The sequence below is a fragment of the Phyllobates terribilis genome, unplaced genomic scaffold (genome assembly GCF_046119375.1).
Source record: "Phyllobates terribilis strain yellow unplaced genomic scaffold, ASM4611937v1 Scaffold_2__4_contigs__length_985480577, whole genome shotgun sequence".
Taxonomy (NCBI): domain Eukaryota; kingdom Metazoa; phylum Chordata; class Amphibia; order Anura; family Dendrobatidae; genus Phyllobates; species Phyllobates terribilis.
Genome location: NW_027362762.1, coordinates 286,477,274 through 286,502,000, shown reverse-complemented (window position 1 = coordinate 286,502,000; position 24,727 = coordinate 286,477,274). Strand labels below are relative to the sequence as shown.

Below are 24,727 nucleotides of genomic sequence, written 5' to 3'. Positions count from 1 at the left end.
AATTGAAAGAGTGTTTCAAGTCTGCTCCTTTTTTAATCCAACCTGATCTCTAAAGACTGTTCATTGTGGAGGTGGATGCTTCACAGCTTGAGGTAGGGGCTGTATTATCTCAAGGTTCCAAAACTTTGACCAACTTGTGCTCATGTGCATTTTTCTAAAGGAAATTTTTGTCTGCTGAGAGAAATTATGATGTTGGGAATCGCGAGCTTCTTGCTTTCTTGCTGTCAAATTAGCTTTTGAAGAATGGAGACATTTTTTGGAGGGAGCAGTTCATCAAGTCAAGGTGGTGACAAGTCATAAAAATTTAGCTTACATTGAATCAGCTAAATGGTTGACCACAAGACATGCCAGATGGTCCTTATTTTTCTCTAGATTATATTTTTCTATCACACATTCAGGGGGATCAAAGAATGTGAGGGCAGATGCGTTATCATGCAGCCTTGACTTAGTTTCTCCAAGTGAACCTCTATCCTCCTTTGTGATCAATGTGTTTGATTGTTCCTGGTAATCTGCTGTTGAGGTACAGTTATGCCTAATCAGTCGGAATTCACTAGAAGGGCTATTTTTCTTCCACTTGGGGTAATGTGCGCTTCAGTAATCAAGGTATCTATTTGTGTCTACCCATTTCAAATATGTTCTACTTTGGATTTTTTGACCTACAGTATATAGTTCAAGATCCAAATAAATGATTTTTTCTTTAGATGTATTGCTAGTGAACGATAAGCCCCAATCATTTTGGTTTAACTCTTTCACAAAGGACTCTGCTTCACTTGTTGTGCCCCTCCATATTATGATTAGATCATCGATATATCTGCAATCATATCGAATGTGATCCTTGTATTTGGGGTGTGTGAGTGGCGACAGGGACTCGAATCGCCCCATGAATAAATTTGCGAAACTGCGTGCGACCCGAGTCCCCATCGCAGTCCCGAACTGCTGCAGGTACAGTGTGTTTTGGAACCAAAAAAGATTGTGTTTGAGTATAAATCTAAGGCTTTGAGCAGAAAGATTTTTTTGTTCCATCAACACCACTGCGTCATTTGATAAATAATAATCTATAGATTTGATACTCAGGTCGTGATCTATATTTGAATACAGCGCACAAACATCAAGGGTCAAAAAAAGAAAATCAGTCTCCCATTCTATATCTCTAGTTTCCAATATCAATTGTGTGAAATCTTTAAGATATGAGGGTAATTTTGATACATAACCCTGTAAGAGTAAATCAACATAATGGGACAGGGAGCTGGTTAAGGAACCAATTCCAGAAATGATGGGTCTTCCCGGGTTTTTTTTACTGTCTTTATGAATTTTGGGTAAATGGTAAAATATTGCCTGATTAGAATAATTATTGGTTAAGAACCGTTTTTCTTTTTTGTTGAGTACTTTTGCTTGGTATGCTTCATTTATCAGGATGTTGTATTCTTTTTCATAGGATTTGGTATGATCTACTGTAACAATTTTGTAGTAAAACAAGGAGGAAGAAAACACCAACAGTCCCCCAAAATACACCCCCACAAAAAAAGCTCCCAAATTGTAAAGATTTTCAACTTATCACAAAATACACTTGTTGACTTTGAAATGAATCTCCTGACCAAAGGATTAAAATTTTGTCCCTCACAACAAGCTGGTGAATATCAACTATTCCTGGATTTAAACAGGTTTGTTCGCAAACTCACCCTAGATAGACACTTCCAGATTGAAAAAACCAAAGTGAAATATGAAGCTTTGGCTTTAGAGTCAGATGTATATATACATCAATCAGTTGCACCAAAATCCCAATTTTATACTCTACTTCATAGAGGACGCTTTCTGGGAACCTTTTATTACCTTGTCATGGGGGAGTTCGAAAATATTAATAGAACTAAAATAAGTACATACATTTTACAAAAAGGGGAATGTTTGGCTTTAAAACGGCTACAAAATAACACCATAATTGTCATAAGTCAAGTTGACAAGGGAGGGGGGATGGTTGTACAAGATCTAGATGATTATATCAAGGAAGCATTAAGTATTCTATAATATTCTATTATACAGTAGATCCTACCAAATCCTGTGAAAAATAATACAACATCCTGATAAATGAAGTTTATCAAGCAAAAGTACTCAACAAAAAAGAAAAACGGTTCTTAACCAGTAATAATTCTAATCAGGCAATATTTTACCATTTACCCAAAATTCATAAAGACAATAAAAAAAACACAGGAAGACCCATCATTTCCGGAATTGGTTCCTTAACCAGCTCCCTGTCCCATTATGTTGATTTATTCTTACAGGGTTATATATCAAAATTAACCTCATATCTTAAAGATTACACACAATTGATATTGAAAACTAGAGATATTGAATGGGAGACCGATTTTCTTTTTTTGACCTTTGATGTTTGAGCGCTGTATTGAAATATAGATCCCGACCTAGGTATTGAATCTATAGATTATTATTTATCAAACAACGTAGCGATGTTGAGGGAACAAAAAATCTTTCTGCTCAAAAGCCTTAGATTTATACTCAAACACAATCTTTTTTGGTTCCAAAACACACTGTACCTGCAGCAGTTCGGGACTGCGATGGGGACTCGGGTCGCACCCAGTTTTGCAAATTTAATCATGGGGCAATTCGAGTCCCTGTCACCACTCACAGCCACCAAATACAAGGATCACATTTGATATTATTGCAGAAATATCGATGATCTAATCATAATATGGAGGGGCAGAACAAGTGAAGCAGAGTCCTTTGTGAAAGAATTAAACCAAAATGATTGGGGCTTATCGTTCACTAGCAATACATCTAAAGAAAAAATCATTTACAGTATTTGGATCTTGAACTATATACTGTATGTCAAATAAATCCAAAGTAGAACATATTTTAAATTGGTAGACACAAATGGATACCTTGATTACTCAAGCGCAAATTACCCCAAGTGGAAGAAAAATATTGCTTCTAGTGAATCCCGACACATTAGGCATAACTGTACCTCAACAGCAGATTACCAGGAACAATCAAACACACTGATCACAAGATTCAAAGAGAAGGGTTACCCTAGAGCATTAATCACATCCTCCTATCAAAATAATCTAGCGCTCACTCAAAACGATTGTTTGATTCAGAAACCACCAAGTAATCCAGAGAAGAGCAAATCCAACTGGAAACATAGTTTCATTACAGTAAATAATGAAGGAAACCACATAATTAGTAAAATATTAAATAAATATTGGTATCTTGTTAGGAAGAACCCCATTTTAAAAGATCTAGTTCCCCCGAGACCCAATATAGTGTTTAGAGTGCCATTATATGCAATTATATGCCAACCACTCATCCCTTGAGTGTTTTTTAATTCAAAATAAATTTTTATATCTTTAACCTATGCGCTTTTGAGCAGTCACCTGCGTGCCTATTGGAACGTTTCCACTAAAGTTACAGTGGATCATTATCCACGGGAGCGCCTCAAGTAATCTCTTGTCACAACATTGTATCTGATAGAGGGGTAGAAAATTGGGGATTGATTAGTCCTTTTCCTCTTTCTTCCACCCTGAAACGGTCAGAAAGAAAGGACAAATGAAACGATGGTACAAATTTTAAGGTGTTTAATTGCGGCTCAGCAGGAGGACTTTTTCTCATATTTACCTCTTGTTGAGTTCACCTTTAGCAGTTGAATCAATCAGTCCACTGGAACCTCCTTATTTTTTTGTAATTTTGGTTTTCATCCTCATTTTGTTGAATTTTCTAGGATGAGTTCTGGGTGTTCTGGAGTATAGTTTGCCATTAAGGAACTTGGGGATGTCTGGAGGGAGGTCCCAAATAATATTGGGGTGGCTCAGCTGCACCAAAAAATGGAAGGCCGATAGGAAACATTTGGCAGGTCCCATCTTCAGAATAGGTAAGAAGATTTGGGTATCATCAAAAAATATTAAGTTTAAGGTACCATCGGCAAAGTTGGGTCCTACATTTATTGGCTCATATGACATTCTAGAGGTAATCAACCCAGTTGCCTTTAGATTAAAACTTCCTCCCTCACTTCATATTCCGAATGTTTTCCCCAATTTTCTCCCTCGTCTCTGCCTCCTTCTGTTTCTGTTGATGGAGAGATAGAGTACGAGGTGCAGAGGATTGTGGATTCTCAGAGGGTCCAAAATTCCCTCCAATATCTTGTTCAATGGAGGGATCACGGACCCGAGGAGAGATCCTGGGTTCCGGCTCATTTTGTGAAGGCCAATCATCTGGCAGGACCTTCCATCTTTTGTTTCCTGGAAAACCTTGGGATCCGGGGCACCCCCTGTTTGGTACTGTCACTATCCTGTCACTCGCTGTGTCCTAGAGATGCTGTGAGTAGCAGCTCAGCCACCCCATGCATATTATATAGCATTGTGTACTTACAATTGATCAGTTTGCCTTTTTACCCAGTTAAATCTTCTCTTTTTTCTACTCTATGTAGAAACAAAAAGTTTCTCTTCCATGCATGAGTCATCTCCCTCTACCAGTCATAACCCAGCTGCTGCTTTCCTCCTCCCTTATATAGATGACTCATGTAAGGAAAAGAGACTTTGTGTTTCTGCATAGAGCTTAGAAGGATTCAGCTAGTCAGGTTTTAATCACTTGATGTCATTGACCTAATGGAAAAAAAAACAATTATCTTGGTAGAAGGGCAAAATGAGCAATTGTAAGTACAGAGTGCTATATAATATGATTGATAATTGCAACAAATTAAGAGGATAACAATTTTGATGGGAGTGCTTCTTTAATTTCCTCCAATATAAAAAACTCTGTATATCTACTTTCGCTCTGGTAGACAATAGCACGAATGCAGTAAAGAGACACATGGAGGTTCTCAGTCCAGGCTTAGTGTTTTATTCACACTGCCAGCAGAAAATAACACAGTCTTACATCAGACAGGAAAACAAAGCAAAAGTCCAACTTTTTTAAAACAACGTAGATTAGGGCCCGGACGTGCCAGTCCATTCAGGTCTAATGTTGCCACAAAACATCTCTCAGATTTTCCCAACAAAAAACACCCACTGAGGAGTTATAGCTGTCTATTTATGCTGTCCTAAGTCCCTCAGCTATGCAATCCAGGTGTTGCCCCAAAAACTCAAAATAGCAGAGACGGTCCAGGCCAGAGCTTGACCTCTTTCCTAGCTGATCTCCAGTGCGAGAGGCACTTGCTGGAAGGAATACAACCCCTGGCAAATATTATGGAATCACCGGGCTCGGAGGATGTTCATGCAGTTGATTAACGTTGTTGAAAAAGTCATTTCAAATGGCAACTTTAGGGCTTTAAGAAACACTAAAAGAAATCAAGATAAAAAATGTGCTACTCAGTAAGAATATTTTTTTTCAGACCATAATATTTCCCAGGGGTTGTATATCTCCCATCCAGCACCATACCCATCACTGCATCATACTACATTAAAAGCCAGAAGCAAACAGTCATACTATTGATTTATATCTAACAGTTCCATAATACAGCTATGCGCATGGTCCCATTTCAAATTGAAAGGGGTTGGCCATTTTATCTTTATTTTTAGCAAATGTGTTGGGGACATGATTTTGTGGCACTTACTAATACTGCCTGCTAGTATAGCCTTCCTCACAGACTGCACAGCTCTCCTGTTCACAAAATGGCAGTTAATGGAAAAGCATGTGATCAAACCTGTCCAATTTAAAAACAGCTTTCCATGTGCAGTGATTTTCAATTAGAGGGATTTTTTTTAAATCTTTTTGAAGTGTCTTTGCAGTGTCTTAAGGCATTTATATGTATTAAAGGAATGGGTTGACTATCTAATGTGTATGGGGGCCCCAACTCTTCTAATAATGTTGGGGGGAAAGAAAGGTCCGGCAGTCTGAACTTAAAACCATGATTGGTTGGCTCCTGCTGGAGATCAGCATGTCTGACAGAGTCTCTCTCCTTTCTACATTGAAAACACTGGAAAACTTGGCTATTCATGTGTGTGGTGGAGTCCGGAGAGGTAGCTTTATACTATATGTGCATTTGGCATACAGCTATCTAGAGTGTTTGGGCATATTTAGCGAGAAGACTTTTTCAACAACTGGCTACTACATATTTACATAATTGGCTATTCTTTTTTTTTTTAACAAAGGCTATAGCTAAAACATAATTATCTGTAAAAGCTCCTAAAATATAGAATATTCTCAAAGGCTACTGTTGATTTTAGAGCAGTTTCTTTCATGTGTCATCATTTTTAAGTGGTTACTTTGATAGTTACTGTAGTTACTATATCAAAGATTGCTGGGAATATTAAAAACAAAGTGCACACAAGTTAATATCAATAGTAAATTATATAGTATCTTATATAGTTTGTCTTGTAGTATGGCCGATTGGTATTGCAAGCTTCTTATATCTTTGATTGTTATATATAATTCAATAGTAGATGGAGGAGAAGTCTGTTTTCAATATCTCTTGACTCAAGAACCTTGAGAAACGAGATCAGTCCTTGAACTTTAGGCATGACGATTTAAAAAAAATGTGATAAGTGCCCATCAAAATGTGTTTTATTGCCTCGAGTGTTGTGTATCATGGTTATCAGGGTTGGTGAGTGGCCTGTGACTTTTAAAGCCTGGGGGCCCAGATCACTTTTAGTCGGCCCCTGTCTGCAGTAAAACAATTGCTGACAACATTGTGAAAATAGCTTTAGCGAGAACAAGGTCTTTACTGCCATTTCAGTTTTAACAATCTCATAACCTTTACCCTTACAAAACATTGCTGCTATCAAGATTGTAGATCAAGGGAGAAAACAGCTGACATAGTCTTTCTCGACAGTACTTTGCTGTAAAAATTACAGCCTTTCAGGGATTATGTCGTTTTCAAAAAGTATATTTAAATCTATGCTATTTTATTACTTGTCTAGCTTACTAATAAGATGTGGCATAAAGATAAATCCACTTCGGCATTATGAAAACCGGGGAAGTGACTGTGTCCCCTCAGTATTATGGTCATGCAACACTTTTGCAACGCTTACACTGCCAAGAATGAGGAATCTTACTGTTAAAATGATAATTTCTCTGTAGTACAACTAGCCCCCTAAACAAAAAGTTACAAGTCATGTGTCTTTTCCTATTGCTAAGTCCCCTTGTAAAAATGTCACAGGTCAGCAAGCAAATCTCTCTCAGCATTATATCACAGGTTGAATAACAACACAGACAGAGTTTCATATGGCATAGTTTCAGCCGACAGATCAATCTATTTCAGTGTTAATAAACCATATGTTAGGTGTTATGTTGACTTCTCATGAAGGTTCTAGAGTCGTGGCTATCTGCAAAAAATGCATGTATTGCAGAGTGGTTTGGGCTTTAGGAAAAGGCCTTCAGCAGGCTATAGTGGAAGGCCTCAAGGGGTGGGAAACTCATAGTGGCTCAGGCAAAGAAAAGTTAAAAGAGAACAGTCAAGTAAAGAGGAGGACATGAGACTGAGTCTTAAATAGAGTGCAAGTGAAGACTCAAGATCATTGTTGTGGAGCCAAAAATAAGCATCACGTCCACCCATTATAATCTGCAGTGCTTGTAAAAATAGCAGCACAAAGTGATGAGACATATTATGAATATTATTATTATTATTAATTAGCATTTATTATTATTGCGTCCTTTATTCCATGGTGCTTTACATGTGAAAGGGGTACACATAATAAAAAAAGGTACAATAATCTTAAACGATACAAATCACCAACTTGGACAGGAGGAGAGAGGACCCTGCACCACGAGGGCTCACAGTTGTAAATTAATTTCTGAAAAGGACTCTGGAAGAGATTACAAGTATGGTTTAATGCAATACAGATGCTGTTACATTTTCATGAACTCTGCCCCTTTAAGAAGAACTTGTCAGGTCCATTATCTTGTCCACTATGAGTGTGACATAAAGCAGTGACAGACAGCACTAGTCTTGTATATGGACTGTATCTGGAACAGCAGCTCAGATCCATACAAGATAAAGGGAATGAAATGCAATGCCAATCACTGGTCAAAGACAACAGTGTAATTAAGACTGCCCATTTTATTCATACAGAGTAAAATTACAAGTGAATCAATAAAAGTAAAAAAAACAAAAGCATATGAATACTAAAAACATGAACAAACACTGGTGATTAGGTGAACATGGTATTCGTCATGTAAATCTATGTCCTTAATCATTCTTCTATATTGGCCACCATATGTTGTTATATATTGAAGGACTTTTGTTGCTAGAACAAGTACAGTGAGGAGTACCTAGTCAACTGTATAGGAATGGATTTTATGGTCATTGAAGAGCTTAGCATTATAGATGAGCGAACCCGAACTCCGAACACGGTGTCTGGTGCTGAACTCCGAAAACTGTGTCCGGTGCTGAACTCCGAACACCGTGTTGGGAGTTTGGATGCTGAGGAAAGAGAGAGACTTTTAAAGCCTCCTAGCCATTACTATGACCATTTTACAGCACTAGAATTCTAGTCCCCATTGACTGCTATGGGGTTCGGGTTTGGCTTCAAGTTCGTGTAGAGTTTTGGTACCCGAACCGAACTTTGGACTAAAGTTTGATTGAACCCAACAAACCCAAACATCCCTACTCATCCCTACTAAGCACCTTACTGGGGTGACACCTAAATGATTGCCCTTTAATGAAGGTAAGTCCTATTTCAAGGACAGTGTTTTGTTGCAAGTGACAGCAGTAAATTCTGCACATTACTAAATTTACCATCAGGGGTTCTTTGGAATACGGCAACATATTGTTTAATATGAAATAACTGAAGAACTAGATCCAGATGATGACTACTAGTGTTGATCGAGCATGCTCGTTGCTCGAGATTTACGAGCATGCTCGGGCGAGCACCTATTATCTTCAGTGCTTGGGCTTTAAGTTTTCGGCGCTCCGTGAACATGATTTGCGACTGTTTGACAGCTTTAATACATGTGAGGAATGCTGGAAAAACAGGCATTCCTCACATGTATTAAAGCTGTCAAACAGTCACAAATCATCAAATCATGTTCAAGGAGCGACGAAAACTTAAAGCCCGAGCATGCTGAAGATAATAGCCTGAGCATGCTTGTAAATCTCGAGCAACGAGCATGCACGATCATCACTAGTGACTACCAAATTTATCTATTCACCATTGTTTGGTTATGTCTTTAGTAAGCACAAGTTGTTGTTTTTTCAATTGTGATTTATTTATCATATGCAAAGCTTTGATCATGCTAATTTCATTGATGTATGATTGTTATTACAGTTTATCCCCATTTAATTGTATGAGTTGAAATACCAAAAACAGCACATAGATAAGGCCGGCACTGCTTTTGAAGAAAAAGAAAAATCAAACTTATAACCTAAAGTCCTTCTAATATACCAAATGTTGCTGTATTATTATTTTGTCAGCATAATTTGTTATGATCAGTCCACCAATATGGCTCTGCTTCCTCTTGTCGCTTTGCAAAAATGGCTACTGTAAGTAAGTGAAACATAATTATTGCTAATCTTTGGTTACTATGTTATTTTATGATTTGATAATGACAATCTAATTTTAACTTGTGGGTGGAAATCCTCTTAAAGAAATGATTTATATCCTTGTAAACATAAAATAAAAGTTCCTTTGTGTTTGTGTTTCTTTTCATTTTATATAACCTTTTAACGCTATTTAATGATAGTTTCCCCTTTTAAGCATAGCAAGAAAAAAATCACTAGATTGTGATTTTCAATAAACCTAATCTGTGAAAGAACAAGAAGCCAGTTCCAGCTTTCAGGCTTAATTGCAAGGTTGAATAAACTCCCCTGTGATTACAAATTACTGTCACAAATTTGTGGCAACAATTTAATGCTCTTTTTTTCTGGAAAATAAATTATTCCCATTCTGTGCAGGCCAATAATAAAGATCCATTCAGCGGTAGGCTAATATGCACTTTCTAAGCATTAAGCAGCATTTTTTTACATTATGAGCAGCAAGAATCAATTTTATGTTCAAAAGAGAATTTTATTGTTTCTCTCCATAAAAGTTTTTGATTTGTGAGTCTTATATCTCTTAGGAGGTAAAATCACTCCACATGGTGTAATGACAATTTATTATATAACGGATATATGATGTTTACTTTCTTCTGTTCCAGCACTGAAAAACAATCTTGAAGGAAATTTTGATTTGTATTGGTTTAATTTATTACAGAAAAAACGACTACAAACAGAAACATTACGATCACTCAATATAGCTGTCAATTATAGTTTTTACCCAATGTGTAAATTAGCTCTTGTGAGATTTCAATGCATTTTTCAGAATTAGAGACTATGCATTCCATATTCACCAAAATAAATGTATCTATTACTAAGCATAGCATACTTCCATCCAGTTTCCATCATTTGGATAGTTTGAGCACTACATTAAAATCACATGCATGCTGCTGATAACATATATTTTATTCCATCATATAAAGAGCCCATCTAAGTATTCGCAGGTACCATTTCAGCATTCTCAATATGAATTAAACATCTTCAAATACATCTAGGGCTATGACCAGGATTGTAGGTCATGTATGAGAGTTGATGTAAAGCAAGGTTCACATGACTATTTTTCTCTCATCCTGGAATATTGGTAAAATTATGCTAATCACACTGATAACATTGTGATCACAGTGTGATCCAATTTTCTCAGATGAGAAGATGGAAAAAAAACATTTCTACATCTTCTCCATTCTATCTGTCCATCTAAATTGGACTGCAATCAGATGTCATCCGAGTGCAGTCCGATTTTTTCCATGGACTCATTGATTTGTATGGCCGAACGTGATCTGAATATCAGATGCAAATCGTGCATGCTGAGATTTTTTTCCTCGGATAGACTGTGTCCAAAAATCAGAAATGTGGCCGGTCCCATAGCATAACATTGGTCCAAAAGCGATTCATTGTTTTATTTGATCGCACTAAGATCGAAAATCCGGTCATCTGCACACGCCCTAATAGTCTACATGTAAAGAAGACCTGTCATCAGGTCAAAAGTGGCCACTTTTTGTTCTTAGTCTATTTTCGCTACAGCCCTGAGTATTTTTTTTTTAAAAATACACCATACAGTTCTAGTTCAATGCTACCTAGTTTAAGAGAATCTATCAGCAGGTTTTTTTTCTATGCAATCTGCTAGCAGCATGATGTAGAGATAGAAATCCTGATTCCAGTGATGTATCACTTAGCTTACTAGCGGCTCAGTTGTGATAGAATAACAGTCTTCTCTGCTACAGATCAAGCAGAGCTCATAATGCTAAGCTATGTATAACCCTGTCCACACCACTGATTGGCAGCTTTTTGTGTGCACCGTATATTGACGGAAAGTTGCTAATCAGTGGTGGGGTGTGGTTAGACCAGGAGGTACAAGACAGGTAGACGTCTAGTGATAATCTGCTGCTAATAAAACACTGATTTTAACACAGCCTAGTAAATGATACATCTCAGGAATCAGGATCTCTGCTCCTACATCATGCTGCTCTCAGATTACATTGCAAACCTGCTGTCAAATTCCCTTATATGACTATAACAATTAGTAATTGGGTGCACTAAATAAAAAGGCCTATATCTCTGTAACAGTATGGGATAATTAAAAAAAAAATCAAATACTCAAAGAAGCAGCAGTAATAACATAAAAGCAAAAACTGGCCAATTTTAACATATTGTGATAAGTCTCCTATAACTTAATTCTCCTCTATTAGAGCAGTTTCACACAGAGTATTTTTAACAAATTTGCAAAACATCTACAGCCAGATATTGTTTGTAAATCAGCAGACAAAAGGTAGACTACAGAAAGGATTTTTTAGGCATTTTTGACCATTTTAATGCTGTTTTTGGATCAATGAAGCTTTTACCAGCTACATCTTGTTATAGGTGAAAAGTAAAACCATTTGTATAAAATTCGCTAGAAAAAAATAAATAAAAAAATGTGCTTTTTTGTTTAGCTTTTTTAACGAGACAGAAAAAAATGAAGAATTCTCCACATTTTCTCGTAAAAGTTCAGATATTCATGGAGCAGGGTCTAAGTCTCCAACCTTTTAACTGTCTGAGCACAATTATACTATAGAGCTTTTTGGTACAGTAACTACAGGCTTCTACAATGCAAAGTGTGATCATAAACAAACATAATTTGGAATGTTATTTTATGTATATTATCTTGTTGAAAAGGAGATTTTGGAGAAGTACAGTGAGCCACTATAAATTAAAGAAGTTGTCCGATGCTTTTTTTAAATTGTTTCTATTTATTTGCACCCACAAAAGTAAAGATGTTTATTCTACAGATCACAGAAATCTAGTGATCACAGCAACTCTGTGAACAGTCACATGAGACCAGTCAAACAACTGAGGATTGCTTAGATTGGTAAAAGTGGCATAAACCTCTAAGCTGTGAAAAGTATTTGCTTAATAATGAATTTCAGGTTGTAAAGATTGTTATTGATCGAGCACTAAAATGCTCGGGTGCTCGAAGCTCGGGCCAAGCACATGGTGATACTCGGGTGCTCGACCTGAGCAACAAGCCCAATGTAAGTCTATGGGAAACTCGAGCATTTTTCTGGCGGTCCCCCCCCTGCGGTCTGCAGAAGGTCAAAAATTGCCCAAATCGATGGGAACAGTGCTCAATGAAACATGTCAGGCAGTCAGGTAGAATATATAGGCAGACAGGCAGGCAGGGTATATAGTAGGGTGCATGAAAAACATAGCAGGGCACTCGGAACACTCTAGTGCCCTCCGATTTTCATGCACCCGTCGCTTTAAAAAAGCCGGCAATTCAGCAGCCGCATACAGTTATAACATCGGTACCTGACAATTTAGAACAGAAAGAATAGAGCATCACACATAGATTGGATAGATAGAAACATGTCAGTCACATATACAGTATAATAAGTACAGTGACAGTGTTGGTTACTGTACTTGTCATTTAGTGTTAAAATAAAGGATTTACTTAAAAAATTGGCGTGGGGTTCCCCGTAATTTTAGTCTCTAGCGGAGGTTAAGCAGATTGCTGGGGCAGATGTTTGAAGCCTGGGAAGGGGGTAATACCCACAGAGCTTCCCAGGCTACTAATATCAGCCCCCAGCTGAATACCTAGCCTTTACCAGCTATTAAAATGGGGGACTCAAAAAAAATGACACGAGGTCCCCCTATTTTAATAGCTAGTAAAGGCTAGGCAGACAGCTGGGGGCTGATATTAATAGCCCAGGAAGGGTGCCATGAATATTGGCCCCCTCCCAGGCTAGAAACACCAGCCGTCAGCCGCCCCAGAAGTGGCACATCCATAGGATGTGCCAATTCTGGAACTTAGCCTTGCTCTTCCCACTGCCCTGTAGCAGTGGAAGTGGGGTAATAGGGCTGGGGTTGATGTCAGCTTATAATGCCAGCTGACATCAAGCCCAGGTTATTAATGGGGAGGTGTCTATAAGATTACTAACCCCATAGTGAAAGTGAAAAAAAACACCATCACGCCAGAATAAAATCTTTTAATTGAAATAAACACACAATACTTTAATATTCTAAATTATACTCTACTTACCATTAAGTAGCGTGGGAGAATTCTCCTGCTCATGCGGTGACGTCATTTGCTGGTATCGCATGTGCAGGAAAATTCTCCCACTCTGTCAGTGACGTGCATGAGGTGAGCCGAGTTCATCTGGATGCCGGTCACAGCGAAACCCTGAGGAGCGCAAGCAACCTTGCGCTTCTCAGTGTCTCTGCGGAATGGCAAGCAGGATGGCAGCATTCTGCTACTATCCAGCCTGCCATCTCAATGTAGCAGAGCTGAAGCCGTCGTTGTAACCATGGAAAGGTAAGGATGAGGTTAATTAATTATTTTACTTTTATTGCGGAGACATTGGCTTCAGCTGGAATGGGCGTAATGGTAGGTAGAGTTTAATTTAGAATATTAAAGTATTGTGTGTTTATTTCATTTAAAAGATTTTATTCTGGGTGTTGGTGTTTTTTTTCACTTTCACTGTGGGGTTAGTAATGGGGGCGTCTTATAAATTCCTCCCGATTCCTAACATGGGCTTGATGTCAGCTGGCATTATAAGCTGACATCAACCTCAGCCCTATTACCCCACGGCCACCGCTACAGGGCAGTGGGAAGAGCGAGGCTAAGTTCCAGAATTAGCACATCCTATGGATGTGTCATTTCTGGGGCGGCTGAGGGCTGGTGTTTCTAGTCTGGGAGGGGGCCAATATTCATGGCACCCTTCCTGGGCTATTAATATCAGCCCCCAGCTGTCTGCCTAGCCTTTGCTAGCTATTAAAATAGGGGGACCCCTTGTCATTTTTTTTTGGGTCCCCCATTTTAATAGCTAGAAAAGGCTAGGTATTCAGCTGGGGGCTGATATTAGTAGCCTGGGAAGCTCTGTGGGTATTACCCCCTTCCCAGGCTTCAAACATCTGCCCCAGTCGTCTGCTTAACCTCCGCTAGAGACTAAAATTACGGGGAACCCCACGCCATTTTTTTTTAAAATAAATCCTTTATTTTAACACTAAATGACAAGTACAGTAACCAACACTGTCACTGTACTTATTATATATGTGACTGACATGTTTCTATCTATCTAATCTATGTGTGATGCTCTATTCTTTCTGTTCTAAATTGTCAGGTACCGATGATATAACTGTATGCCGCTGATGAATTGCCGGCCTTTCATGTTTCACTGAGCACTGTTCCCATCGATTTGGGCAATCACTGTAATTCCACAACCAACATGGCTGCGGCATTATAGTGAATGGCAGACAATCCCTCCATGTTGATTGGCGCTCTAAATAATGCCAAACATGCAGGACGGGGACCCAAGCTCCCGCCCGAGCATTGCGAAAGTACTCGGTGAGCTCCGAGCATCTCGAGTACTGAGATGCTCGGGCGAGTACCGAGCAGTGGCGAGCATGCTCGCTCATCACTAATTGTTATCTCCTTATAAACAGTACAACATCAGCTACATTAACAACTCTATGGCTCATGCAAGTCTCTAATATGTATACTTTTAACGTCGGCTCTAAACAACCCCTTATCAATAGTACTGAATTGCCATATTTCGTAAAAAAAATCTTTTTAACCAGGAATTTCCAGTAATGTGAAACTTTATTTCTAGTGGAGAATTTGGTTGAGAATCCAGAATCTCATGAGTAGTGTTGAGCCACCCCCGTAGTGTTCGGGTTCGGTTCGGTTCGTCGAACACCGGGATGTTCGAGGAACTGTTCGTCGAACTGTTCGTCGAACACCTTAGAACACCGTCGAACACCGTTAAAACCAATGGCAGGCAAACAAAAACACATAGGAACACATAGAAAACACCTTCAAAGGTGTCCAAAAGCTGACAAACTGCTCAGAAGACGCTTTCTATAAAAAAGCCGGCCGGCAATTCAGCAGCGGCATACACGGGTACCCGACAATTTAGACATGAATGAATAGAGCTTCACACATAGATTAGATAGATAGAAACATGTCAGTCACATATATATGAAGTACAGTGACAGTGTTGCTTACTGTACTTGTCATTTAGTGTAAAGGATTTATTAAAAAATATAATAGTGTTTTCGTGCACCGTCTCTTTAAAAAAGCCGGCCGGCAATTCAGCATCTGTACCCGACAATTTATAACAGACAGAATAGAGCTTCACACATAGATTAGATAGATAGAAACATGTCAGTCACATATATAATAAGTATTAAAGGACTTTATTCTGGGTGTTTGTGTTTTCTTTTAACTTTGACTATGGGGTTAGTAATGGGGGTGTCTTATAGACGCCTCTCCATTACTAACCTGGGCTTGATGTCAGCTGGCATTATAAGCTGACATCAACCCCAAACCTATTACCCCCTGCCACCGCACCAGGGCAGCGTGGAAGAGCGAGGCTAAGTGCCAGAATTGGCGCATCCTATGGATGCGCCATTTCTGGGGCGGCTGACGGCTGGTGTTTCTAGCCTGGGAGGGGGCCAATATTCATGGCCCCCTTCCTGGGCTATTAATATCAGCCCCCAGCTGTCTGCCTAGCCTTTGCTAGCTATTAAATTAGGGGGACCCCACGTCATTTTTTTGGGGGGGGTGTCCTCCATTTTAATAGCTAGTAAAGGCTAGGTATTCAGCTGGGGGCTGATATTAGTAGCCTGGGAAGGTCCGTGGGTATTACCCCCTTCCCAGGCTTCAAACATCTGCCCCAGCAATCTGCTTAACCTCCGCTAGAGACTAAAATTACGGGGAACCCCACGCCAATTTTTTTTTAATAATAAATCCTTTATTTTAATACTAAATGACAAGTACAGTAACCAACACTGTCACTGTACTTATTATATATGTGACTGACATGTTTCTATCTATCTAATCTATGTGTGAAGCTCTATTCTGTCTGTTATAAATTGTCGGGTACAGATGCTGAATTGCCGGCCGGCTTTTTTAAAGAGACGGTGCATGAAAACACTATTATTTTTTTTAATAAATCCTTTGCAGTAAATGACAAGTACAGTAAGCAACACTGTCACAGTACTTCATATATATGTGACTGACATGTTTCTATCTACCTAATCTATGTGTGATTCTCTATTCTTTCTGTTATATATTGTCGGGTACAGATGCTGAATTGCCGGCCGGCTTTTTTAAAGAGACGGTGCATGAAAACACTATTATTTTTTTTAATAAATCCTTTGCAGTAAATGATAAGTACAGTAAGCAACACTGTCACAGTACTTCATATATATGTGACTGACATGTTTCTATCTATCTAATCTATGTGTGAAGCTCTATTCTGTCTGTTATAAATTGTCGGGTACCGCTGTTGAATTGCCGGCCGGCTTTTTTAAAGAGACGGTGCACGAAAACACTATTATATTTTTTAATAAATCCTTTACACTAAATGACAAGTACAGTAAGCAACACTGTCACTGTACTTCGTATATATGTGGCTGACATGTTTCTATCTATCTAATCTATGTGTGATTCTCTATTCCTTCTATTCTAAATTGTCGGGTACAGATGCTGAATTGCCAGCCGGCTTTTTTAAAGAGACGGTGCATGAAAACACTATTATTTTTTTTGATAAATCCTTTACACTAAATGACAAGTACAGTAAGCAACACTGTCACTGTACTTCATATATATGTGACTGACATGTTTCTATCTATCTAATCTATGTGTGAAGCTCTATTCTTTCGGTTCTAAATTGTCGGGTACCGGTGTATGCCGCTGCTGAATTGCCGGCTTTTCATGTTTCACTGTGAGCACTGTTCCCATCGATTTGGGCAATCACTGTAATACCACAACCACCATGGCTGTGGCATTACAGTGAGTGGCAGACAATCCCTGCATGATTGGTGCTCTAAATAGCGCCAGACATGCAGGACACGCTTTTGGTGCACGAACAGTTATCGAACATAACCTCGAACAGCCGAATTTTTTGCAAATCGTTCGGGTTCGTCGAACAACTCGAACACCACCCAAAACAGCTCGAATTTGAGATTGGCGAACAGTTCTAGTCGAACACCGCTCATCTCTACTCATGAGAAGTGAATCATATGATTAATAAGGACAACAAAAAAGCAACACTACCCATCCATCAATTGTAATGTTTAATAATGAAATACTCAATGAAATTCCCCAAAATGCTTACTAAAATGTTGTGCTTCATTAAAGCAGAGATAAATTTGTGTCTTATAGAAAATTATTTTTCGGACAAAATCCTCTTACCATCAAACTTTCGATGCCACAATATAAAGGTGGTGCGGACAAAATGACTTGTTTCTTGGACTAGATTCTCAAACTCCAATTTACTTTGTTGACTAAGTTTATTTTCCATTTTAGTTGTGCAGCATGTATATTCCTGAGGACATACACGAAGATGCTCCCCTGCCAGAAAAAAAAAACACAGAAATTTAAGTATAGAAAAGCCTGAAGTTCATATGTTCATTTTATTTATGGCATTGTCATTTTTGTTACACATGCATTATAACAGCAGAACCATAAAAATATTATTATTTCATAATATTGTATTTATGTAGTTGTTTTAGAGGTTGATAAATTATGTTGCATTTTAGGCTGTTTCTATAATGTCTTGGGCTGAATTTTAGCACCTGTTCAACATTTGAACTCTCCTGGTAATGCTGAACTGAATTTAGATCATCCTAGTGTCCTGGTTTAGGATGATCCCAATGGTATGCCATAATACGGATGCTGAAATGCGACTATATTGACAGAATAAACAGATCTTTTTGACAATAAGCTTGTGTACTTTACAGTTACAAATGAAATGGAAATACTTCACAAACATCTATAAACCATAGCTATAAAGAAGGAAAAACATGTAGGAAAGATCAATTAAAAAATTGAAGTTCTGCAAATATGACTGATAATTGGTTAATTTCTCTGTTATTGGGCTTCCCACAGGGACCATTGGTTTTCAACACTCTTTGACCCAGCTGTCCTTGTGAATCATTCATAGAGGTTGAGTAGAAGGCAAGCACATACAAATAATGCCTAATAGAGAATAGTAACAGAAAATCGTACCCTTGGACAATTTCCATTTGAGTCACTAAGCATCTTTTTGAATTGCTGCATTTGTTTTTTCATACTGAATATACTTGATGTACAATAAAACAATATATTGTGGTACCGTGTTAGCCAAAAAAATTGATGTAAATACTTTTATGCCCAAAAATTACAAAAAAATTCGGGCATAAAAGTTTTACATCGATACTGGATATACAGCAATAAACACGTTTTTTTGAAACTCCACCGCTTTCATTTTCCTATATTACTTATTGTTCACTTATATATTATTTTGTGTCATATTTTAATTTTTAAAGAAATGTCTGGTTTTAGTAAGTGAGGTTTGTAACTTTAACGCTTAAGACCCAAGTACATTTTGCCCTTCAAGATCATAAGATTGATTTTTTTTTCATATTTGCTTTATTGCATTTTGACAGATATAACTATTGATTTTTAAAGAAGACTGTGACTATATTTATAGTGATGATGCTACGGATCTTTTAACCCATTCACCTTTTAACCCATTCACCCCCGAGCCTGTTTTCACCTTCATGACCAGGCTAAATTTTATAATTCTGACCAGTGTCAATTTATGAGTTAATAACTCTGGAATGCATCAATGGATCCCAATGATTCTGAGATTGTTTTTGAGTTTATTTGTAGAAAAAATCGGAAATTTTACAATTTTCAAACTTTTTATTTTTTTGCCCTTAAACCAGAGTTATATTACACAAAATAGTTAATAAATCACATTTCCCACATGTCTACTTTAACCCCTTTACCCCCGAGGGTGGTTTGCACGTTAACCACTTCGCGCCAGAGTCTGTTTTTGCCTTCGTGACCGGCACAATTTTTTCAATTCTGACCACTGTCAGTTTATGAAGTAATTACTCTGGAACGCTTCAACGTATTCCCCTGATTCTGAGATTGTTTTTTCATGACATATTGTACTTCATGATTGTGGTAAAATTTCTTCGATATCACTTGCGTTTATTTGTGAAAAAATAGGAAATTTGGCGAAAATTTTGAAAATTTAGCAATTTTCAAAATTTTAATTTTTATGCCCTTAAATCAGAGAGATATGTCACACAAAATAGTTAATAAATAACATTTCCCACATGTCTACTTTACATCAGCACAATTTTGGAACCAAAATTTTTTTGTTAGGGAGCTATAAGGGTTAAAAGTTGACCAGCGATTTCTCATTTTTCCAACAAAATTTACAAAGCCATCATTTTAGGGACCACATCACATTTGAAGTCACTTTGAGAGGTCTTTATGACAGAAAATACCCAAAAGTTACACCATTCTAAAAACTGCACCCCTCAAGGTGCTCAAAACCACATTCAAGAACTTTTATTTACCCTTCAGGTGCTTCACAGGAATTTTTGGAATGTGGAAGAAAAAAATTAACATTTAACTTTTTTCACAATTTTTTTTTATCTTCGCAGGGGTAACAGGAAAAAATGGACTCCAAAATTTGTTGTGCAATTTCCCCTGGGCACGAAGATACCCCATGTGGGGAAAAAACACTGTTTGGGTGCACGGAAGGGAAGGAGCGCCATTTGACTTTTTGATTGTAAAATTTGCTTGAATAATTAGCGGACGCTATGTTGCATTTGGAGAGCCCCTGATGTGCCTAAACAGTGGAAACCCCCCACAAGTGACCCCATTTTGGAAACTAGACCTCCCAAGGCACCTATCTATATGCATAGTGAGAACTTGGAACCCCTAGGTGCTTCACAAATTGATTCGTAAAAATGAAAAAGTATTTTTTTTTCCACTTTTTCATTTTTACGAATCAATTTGTGAAGCACCTGAGGGTTCCAAGTGCTCATTATGCATCTAGATTGGTGCCTTGGGGGGTCTAGTTTCCAAAATGGGGTCACTTGTGGGGGAGCTCCACTGTTTAGGCACATCAGGGGCTCTCCAAACGAGTCATGGTGTCCGCTAACAAATTGAATGGAAAATCGGCTCAAGTGAAATGCTCGAGTCCCCGCCCGCATGTTTCACGGTTATTAGACACCCCCAAAAAAACATGCGGGGATCGCATGGCCGGCAATCAGCGCGAGGTTTTTTTGGCTGCGAAGAATATGGGGAGGAGACTCGAGCACCCGCGATACTCAGTGCATACCCGAGCACCCGATGCAAACTCAAGCAGCGAGCACTTGCGCTCAACACTTGTCGCCATATCGTCATCCTTTTTTTTTTTCTTTTTTTTTACTTTTGAAAAAAACAACAACCCCAACCCTAACATTAGCACAACCCCAACCCCAGCCCTAGCGTTTATTTTTTACGCCGTTCCTCGTGCGGTATAAGTGATGAGATTACTTTATTCTTCGGGTCGGTGCGATTACAGAGATACCAGAATCATATCGGATTTTTATGAAAAGACATATTTTGTAAAATCTAGTTTTGCATCGCCATATATTGGCCGACAGAGTCGTATGACGGCTAGTTTTTTGCGGGATGAGTTGACGTTTTTATTGGTGCCATTTTCAGGCACGTGACATTTTTTGATCGCTTTCTATTCCTATTTTTGGGAGGCAGAATAAATAAAAACCAACAATTCAGGAATTGTGTTTTTTTACATTTTTTTATTCTGCTCCCGGTGTGGTAAAATTGATAAGGTAGCTTTATTCTTCGGGTCAGTATGTTTACAGCGGTACCACATTTATATCGTTTTTTATGTTTTGGCGCTTTTACACAATGAAAGCTATTTTATAGAAAAAATTATTCTTTTGCATCGCTTTATTCTGAGAGCTGTAACTTTTTGATTTTTTGGATGATGGAGCTGAATGGTGGCTTGCTTTTTGCGGGACGAGATGACGCTTTCAGCGATACCATTTTTATTTATATTCGTCTTTTTGATCACGTGTTATTCCATTTTTTGTTTGGCGGTATGATGATAAATCATTGTTTTTTTCTTTGTTTTTTTTTACCGTATTCACTGAAGGGGTTAACTAGTGGAACAGTTTTATAGGCCAGGTCGTTACGGACGCAGTGATACCAAATATATGTACTTTTATTGTTTGTTTGTTTTTTTTTCTTAATAATATTTATTGATGGGTACATTATATTTTTATTTTTAGTGGATTATTTTTTTTATTTTTTTTTTTACATTTTTACAATTTTTTTTTTTTTTTTCACTTTTTTGGGAGTTGTTTTACTTTTTTACTTTGTCCCACTATGGGACTTTCACTTTTTTATTCTGATCGCCTGCACAGCATAGGGATGGAGCACCATCCCTGTGCCATGCAGGCAGTCAGTGCTGTCTGGTGACCCGGATGTTGTCATGACAACATCAGGTCGTCATGGCAACACCCGGGAAGCCACGGCACACAGCGCTGGAAGAGGAGGTGAGTATCTGCGATCACCTCCCCTTGCCTCCGCAATGCTGCGATTGACTTCGATCGCAGCATTGCGGAGGTTAATGTGCTGGGAGCGGTGAGGGACCGCTCCCTGCACATAGTACCGGATGTCAGCTGTGACAATCAGCTGACACCCGGCGGCAATCGCGCCCGCACAGCCTGTGTGCGCGCACGATCGCGATGACGTACTAATACCGGTCAGGCTTTTAAAGCCCAGGGCACTGATGCGTATTAGTACGTCATGGGCTTTAAAGGGGTTAAATCAGCTCAATTTTTGAAACATATTTTTTTCTTGTTAGGAAGTTAGAAGGGTTAAAAGTAGACCAGTGATTTCTCATTTTTACAACAAAATTTAAAAAAACATTTTATTTAGGGACCACATCACATTTGAAGTGCCTTTGAGGGGCCTATAAGACAAAAAATACCCAAAAGTGACACCATTCTAAAAACTTCACCCCTCAAGGTCCAGCAAAACCACATTCAAGAAGTTTATTAACCCTTCAGGTGCTTCACAGGAATTAATGGAATGTGGAAGGAAAAATTTAACATTTAACTTTTTTTCACAAAAATTTTACTTTTCACCCAATTTTTTTTATTTTCACAAGGGTATTGTGCAAATTCTCATGAGCATGCTGTTTGGGCGCATAGTAGGGCTCGAAAGGGAAGTAGCGCCATTTGAGATTTTTAATGCAAAAATTTGTCGGAATCATTAGTGGATTAGAGTTTGGAGAGCCCCTGATGTTTCTAAACAGTGGAAACCACCCACAGATGACCACACTTTGGAAACTAGACCCTCCAATGAGCTTAACAAGATGTGCGATGAGCAACTTGAACCTAGGTGATTCACAGAAAATTATAATGTAGGGCCGTGAAAATAAAAAATCAAATTTTTCTCATAAAAATGTTCTTTTGAGGAGCGCAGGCATGCTTGCGCTCTGCAGTGTCTCTGAAGGATGGCATGCTAGATGGCATCGTTCTGCTACCATCCAGCCTGCCATCTCAATGCCATCCCAGCATGGGAGAATTCTCCTGCTCAAGTGGTGACATCATTTGCCGGCACTGTATGCGCAGGAGAATTCTCCCACGCTGTCAGTGACGTGCATGAGGTGAGCTGAGTTCATTGGACATGAACTCGGCTCATCTGGATGCCGTCACAGCCAGACACTGAGTGGCTTCACTGAGGAGCTTCTCAGTGTCTGCAGCATGGCAAGATGCATGGCAGCCTGTCATGTCAATGTAGCAGAGCTGAAGCCGTTCTGGGAACCATGGAAAGGTAAGGATGAGGTTGGTTTATTATTTTACTTTTATTGCAGGAGATTGTTGGCTTCAGCTGGAATGGGCGTGATGGTAGGTAGAGTTTAATTTAGAACAATAAAGAATTGTGTCTTTATTTCAATTAAAGGACTTAATTCTGGGTGTTTATGTTTTTTTTTTTAACTTTCACTATTGGGTTAGTAATGGGGGTGTCTTATAGACGCCTCTCCATTACTAAACTGGGCTTGATGTCAGCTGGAATTATAAGCTGACATCAACCCCAACCCTACAGGGCAGTGGGAAGAGCGAGGCTAAGTGCCAGAATTGGCGCATCCTATGGATGCGCCATTTCTGGGGCGGCTGATGGCTGGTGTTTCTAGTCTGGGAGGGGGCCAATATTCATGGCACCCTTAGTGGGTTATTAATATCAGCCCCCAGCGGTCTGCCTAGCCTTTGCTAGCTATTAAATTAGGGGGGACCCCACGTCATTTTTTTTTGGGTCCCCCATTTTAATAGCTAGTAAAGGCTAGGTATTCAGCTTGGGGCTGATATTAGTAGCCTGGGAAGCTCCGTGGGTATTGCCCCCTTCCCAGGCTTCAAATATGTGCCCCAGCCATCTGCTTAACATCCGCTAAAGACTAAAATTAAGGGGAACCCCACGCCAATTTTTTTTTTTGCAAATCCATTATTTTAACACTAAATGACAAGTACAGTTGCCAATACTGTCATTGTACTTATTATATATGTGACTGACAAGTTTATATCTATCTAATCTATGTATGAAGCTCTATTCTTTCTGTTCTAAATTGTCGGGTACCGATGTGTGCCGCTGATGAATTGCCGGCCGGCTTTTTTAAAGAGACGGATGCATGAAAACACTATTATTTTTTTTTTAATAAATCCTTTATTTTAACACTAAATAACAAGTACAGTAACCAACACTGTCAATGTACTTATATATGTTACTGACATGTTTCTATCTATTTAATGTATGTGTGATGCTCTATTCCTTCTGTTCTAAATTGTCGGCTACCGGTGTATGCCGCTGCTGAATTGCCAACTTTTCATGTTTCACTATGAGCACTGTTCCCATTGATTTGGGCAATCACTGTAACGTCACAACCACCATGGCTATGACATTACAGTGAGTGGCAGACAATCCCTTTATGATTGGTGCTCTAAATAGCGCCAAACATGCAGGACGGGGACCCAAGCTCCCGCCCGAGCATCGCGCAAGTACTCGGCGAGCTCCGAGCATCTCGAGTACTGAGAAGTTTGGGCGAGTACCCAGCAGTGGCGAGCATGCTCGCTCATCATTACTACACACACAAAGAATTGATTCTATATACAGTTGAAACCAGAAGTTTACATACACTATACAATATGTTGCATATGCACGTTTTTCTCAATATCTGGCATGAAATCAGACTAAACCTTTCCCGTTTTAGGTCAATTAGGAGTACCATAATTTTTAATATTTTCCAAATGCCAGAATAATAAAAGAGACAGAATATTTTAAGGCATTTTTATTACTTATACTAAGATTAGCATACCTTTAAACAATTCTGGATTGCCCATATGATGCTGTCATGTGTTTGGAAGCTTCTGATAGGTTTTTTGGCAACATCCGAGTTAATCAGAGACACACCTGTGGAT

At 38.7% G+C, this 24,727-nt stretch overlaps 1 protein-coding gene across 1 annotated transcript in view; it reads right to left on the bottom strand.

The window, feature by feature from the left end:
• Nucleotides 1-24,727, bottom strand: part of GPC6 (glypican 6) — a 1,373,797-nt gene that overhangs the window by 1,042,958 nt on the left and 306,112 nt on the right. Inside the window, exon 2 of the mRNA XM_073664138.1 lies at nt 17,649-17,807. Coding sequence (XP_073520239.1) covers nt 17,649-17,807 — 159 coding nt within the window. The remainder of the gene's footprint in view (nt 1-17,648; nt 17,808-24,727) is intronic.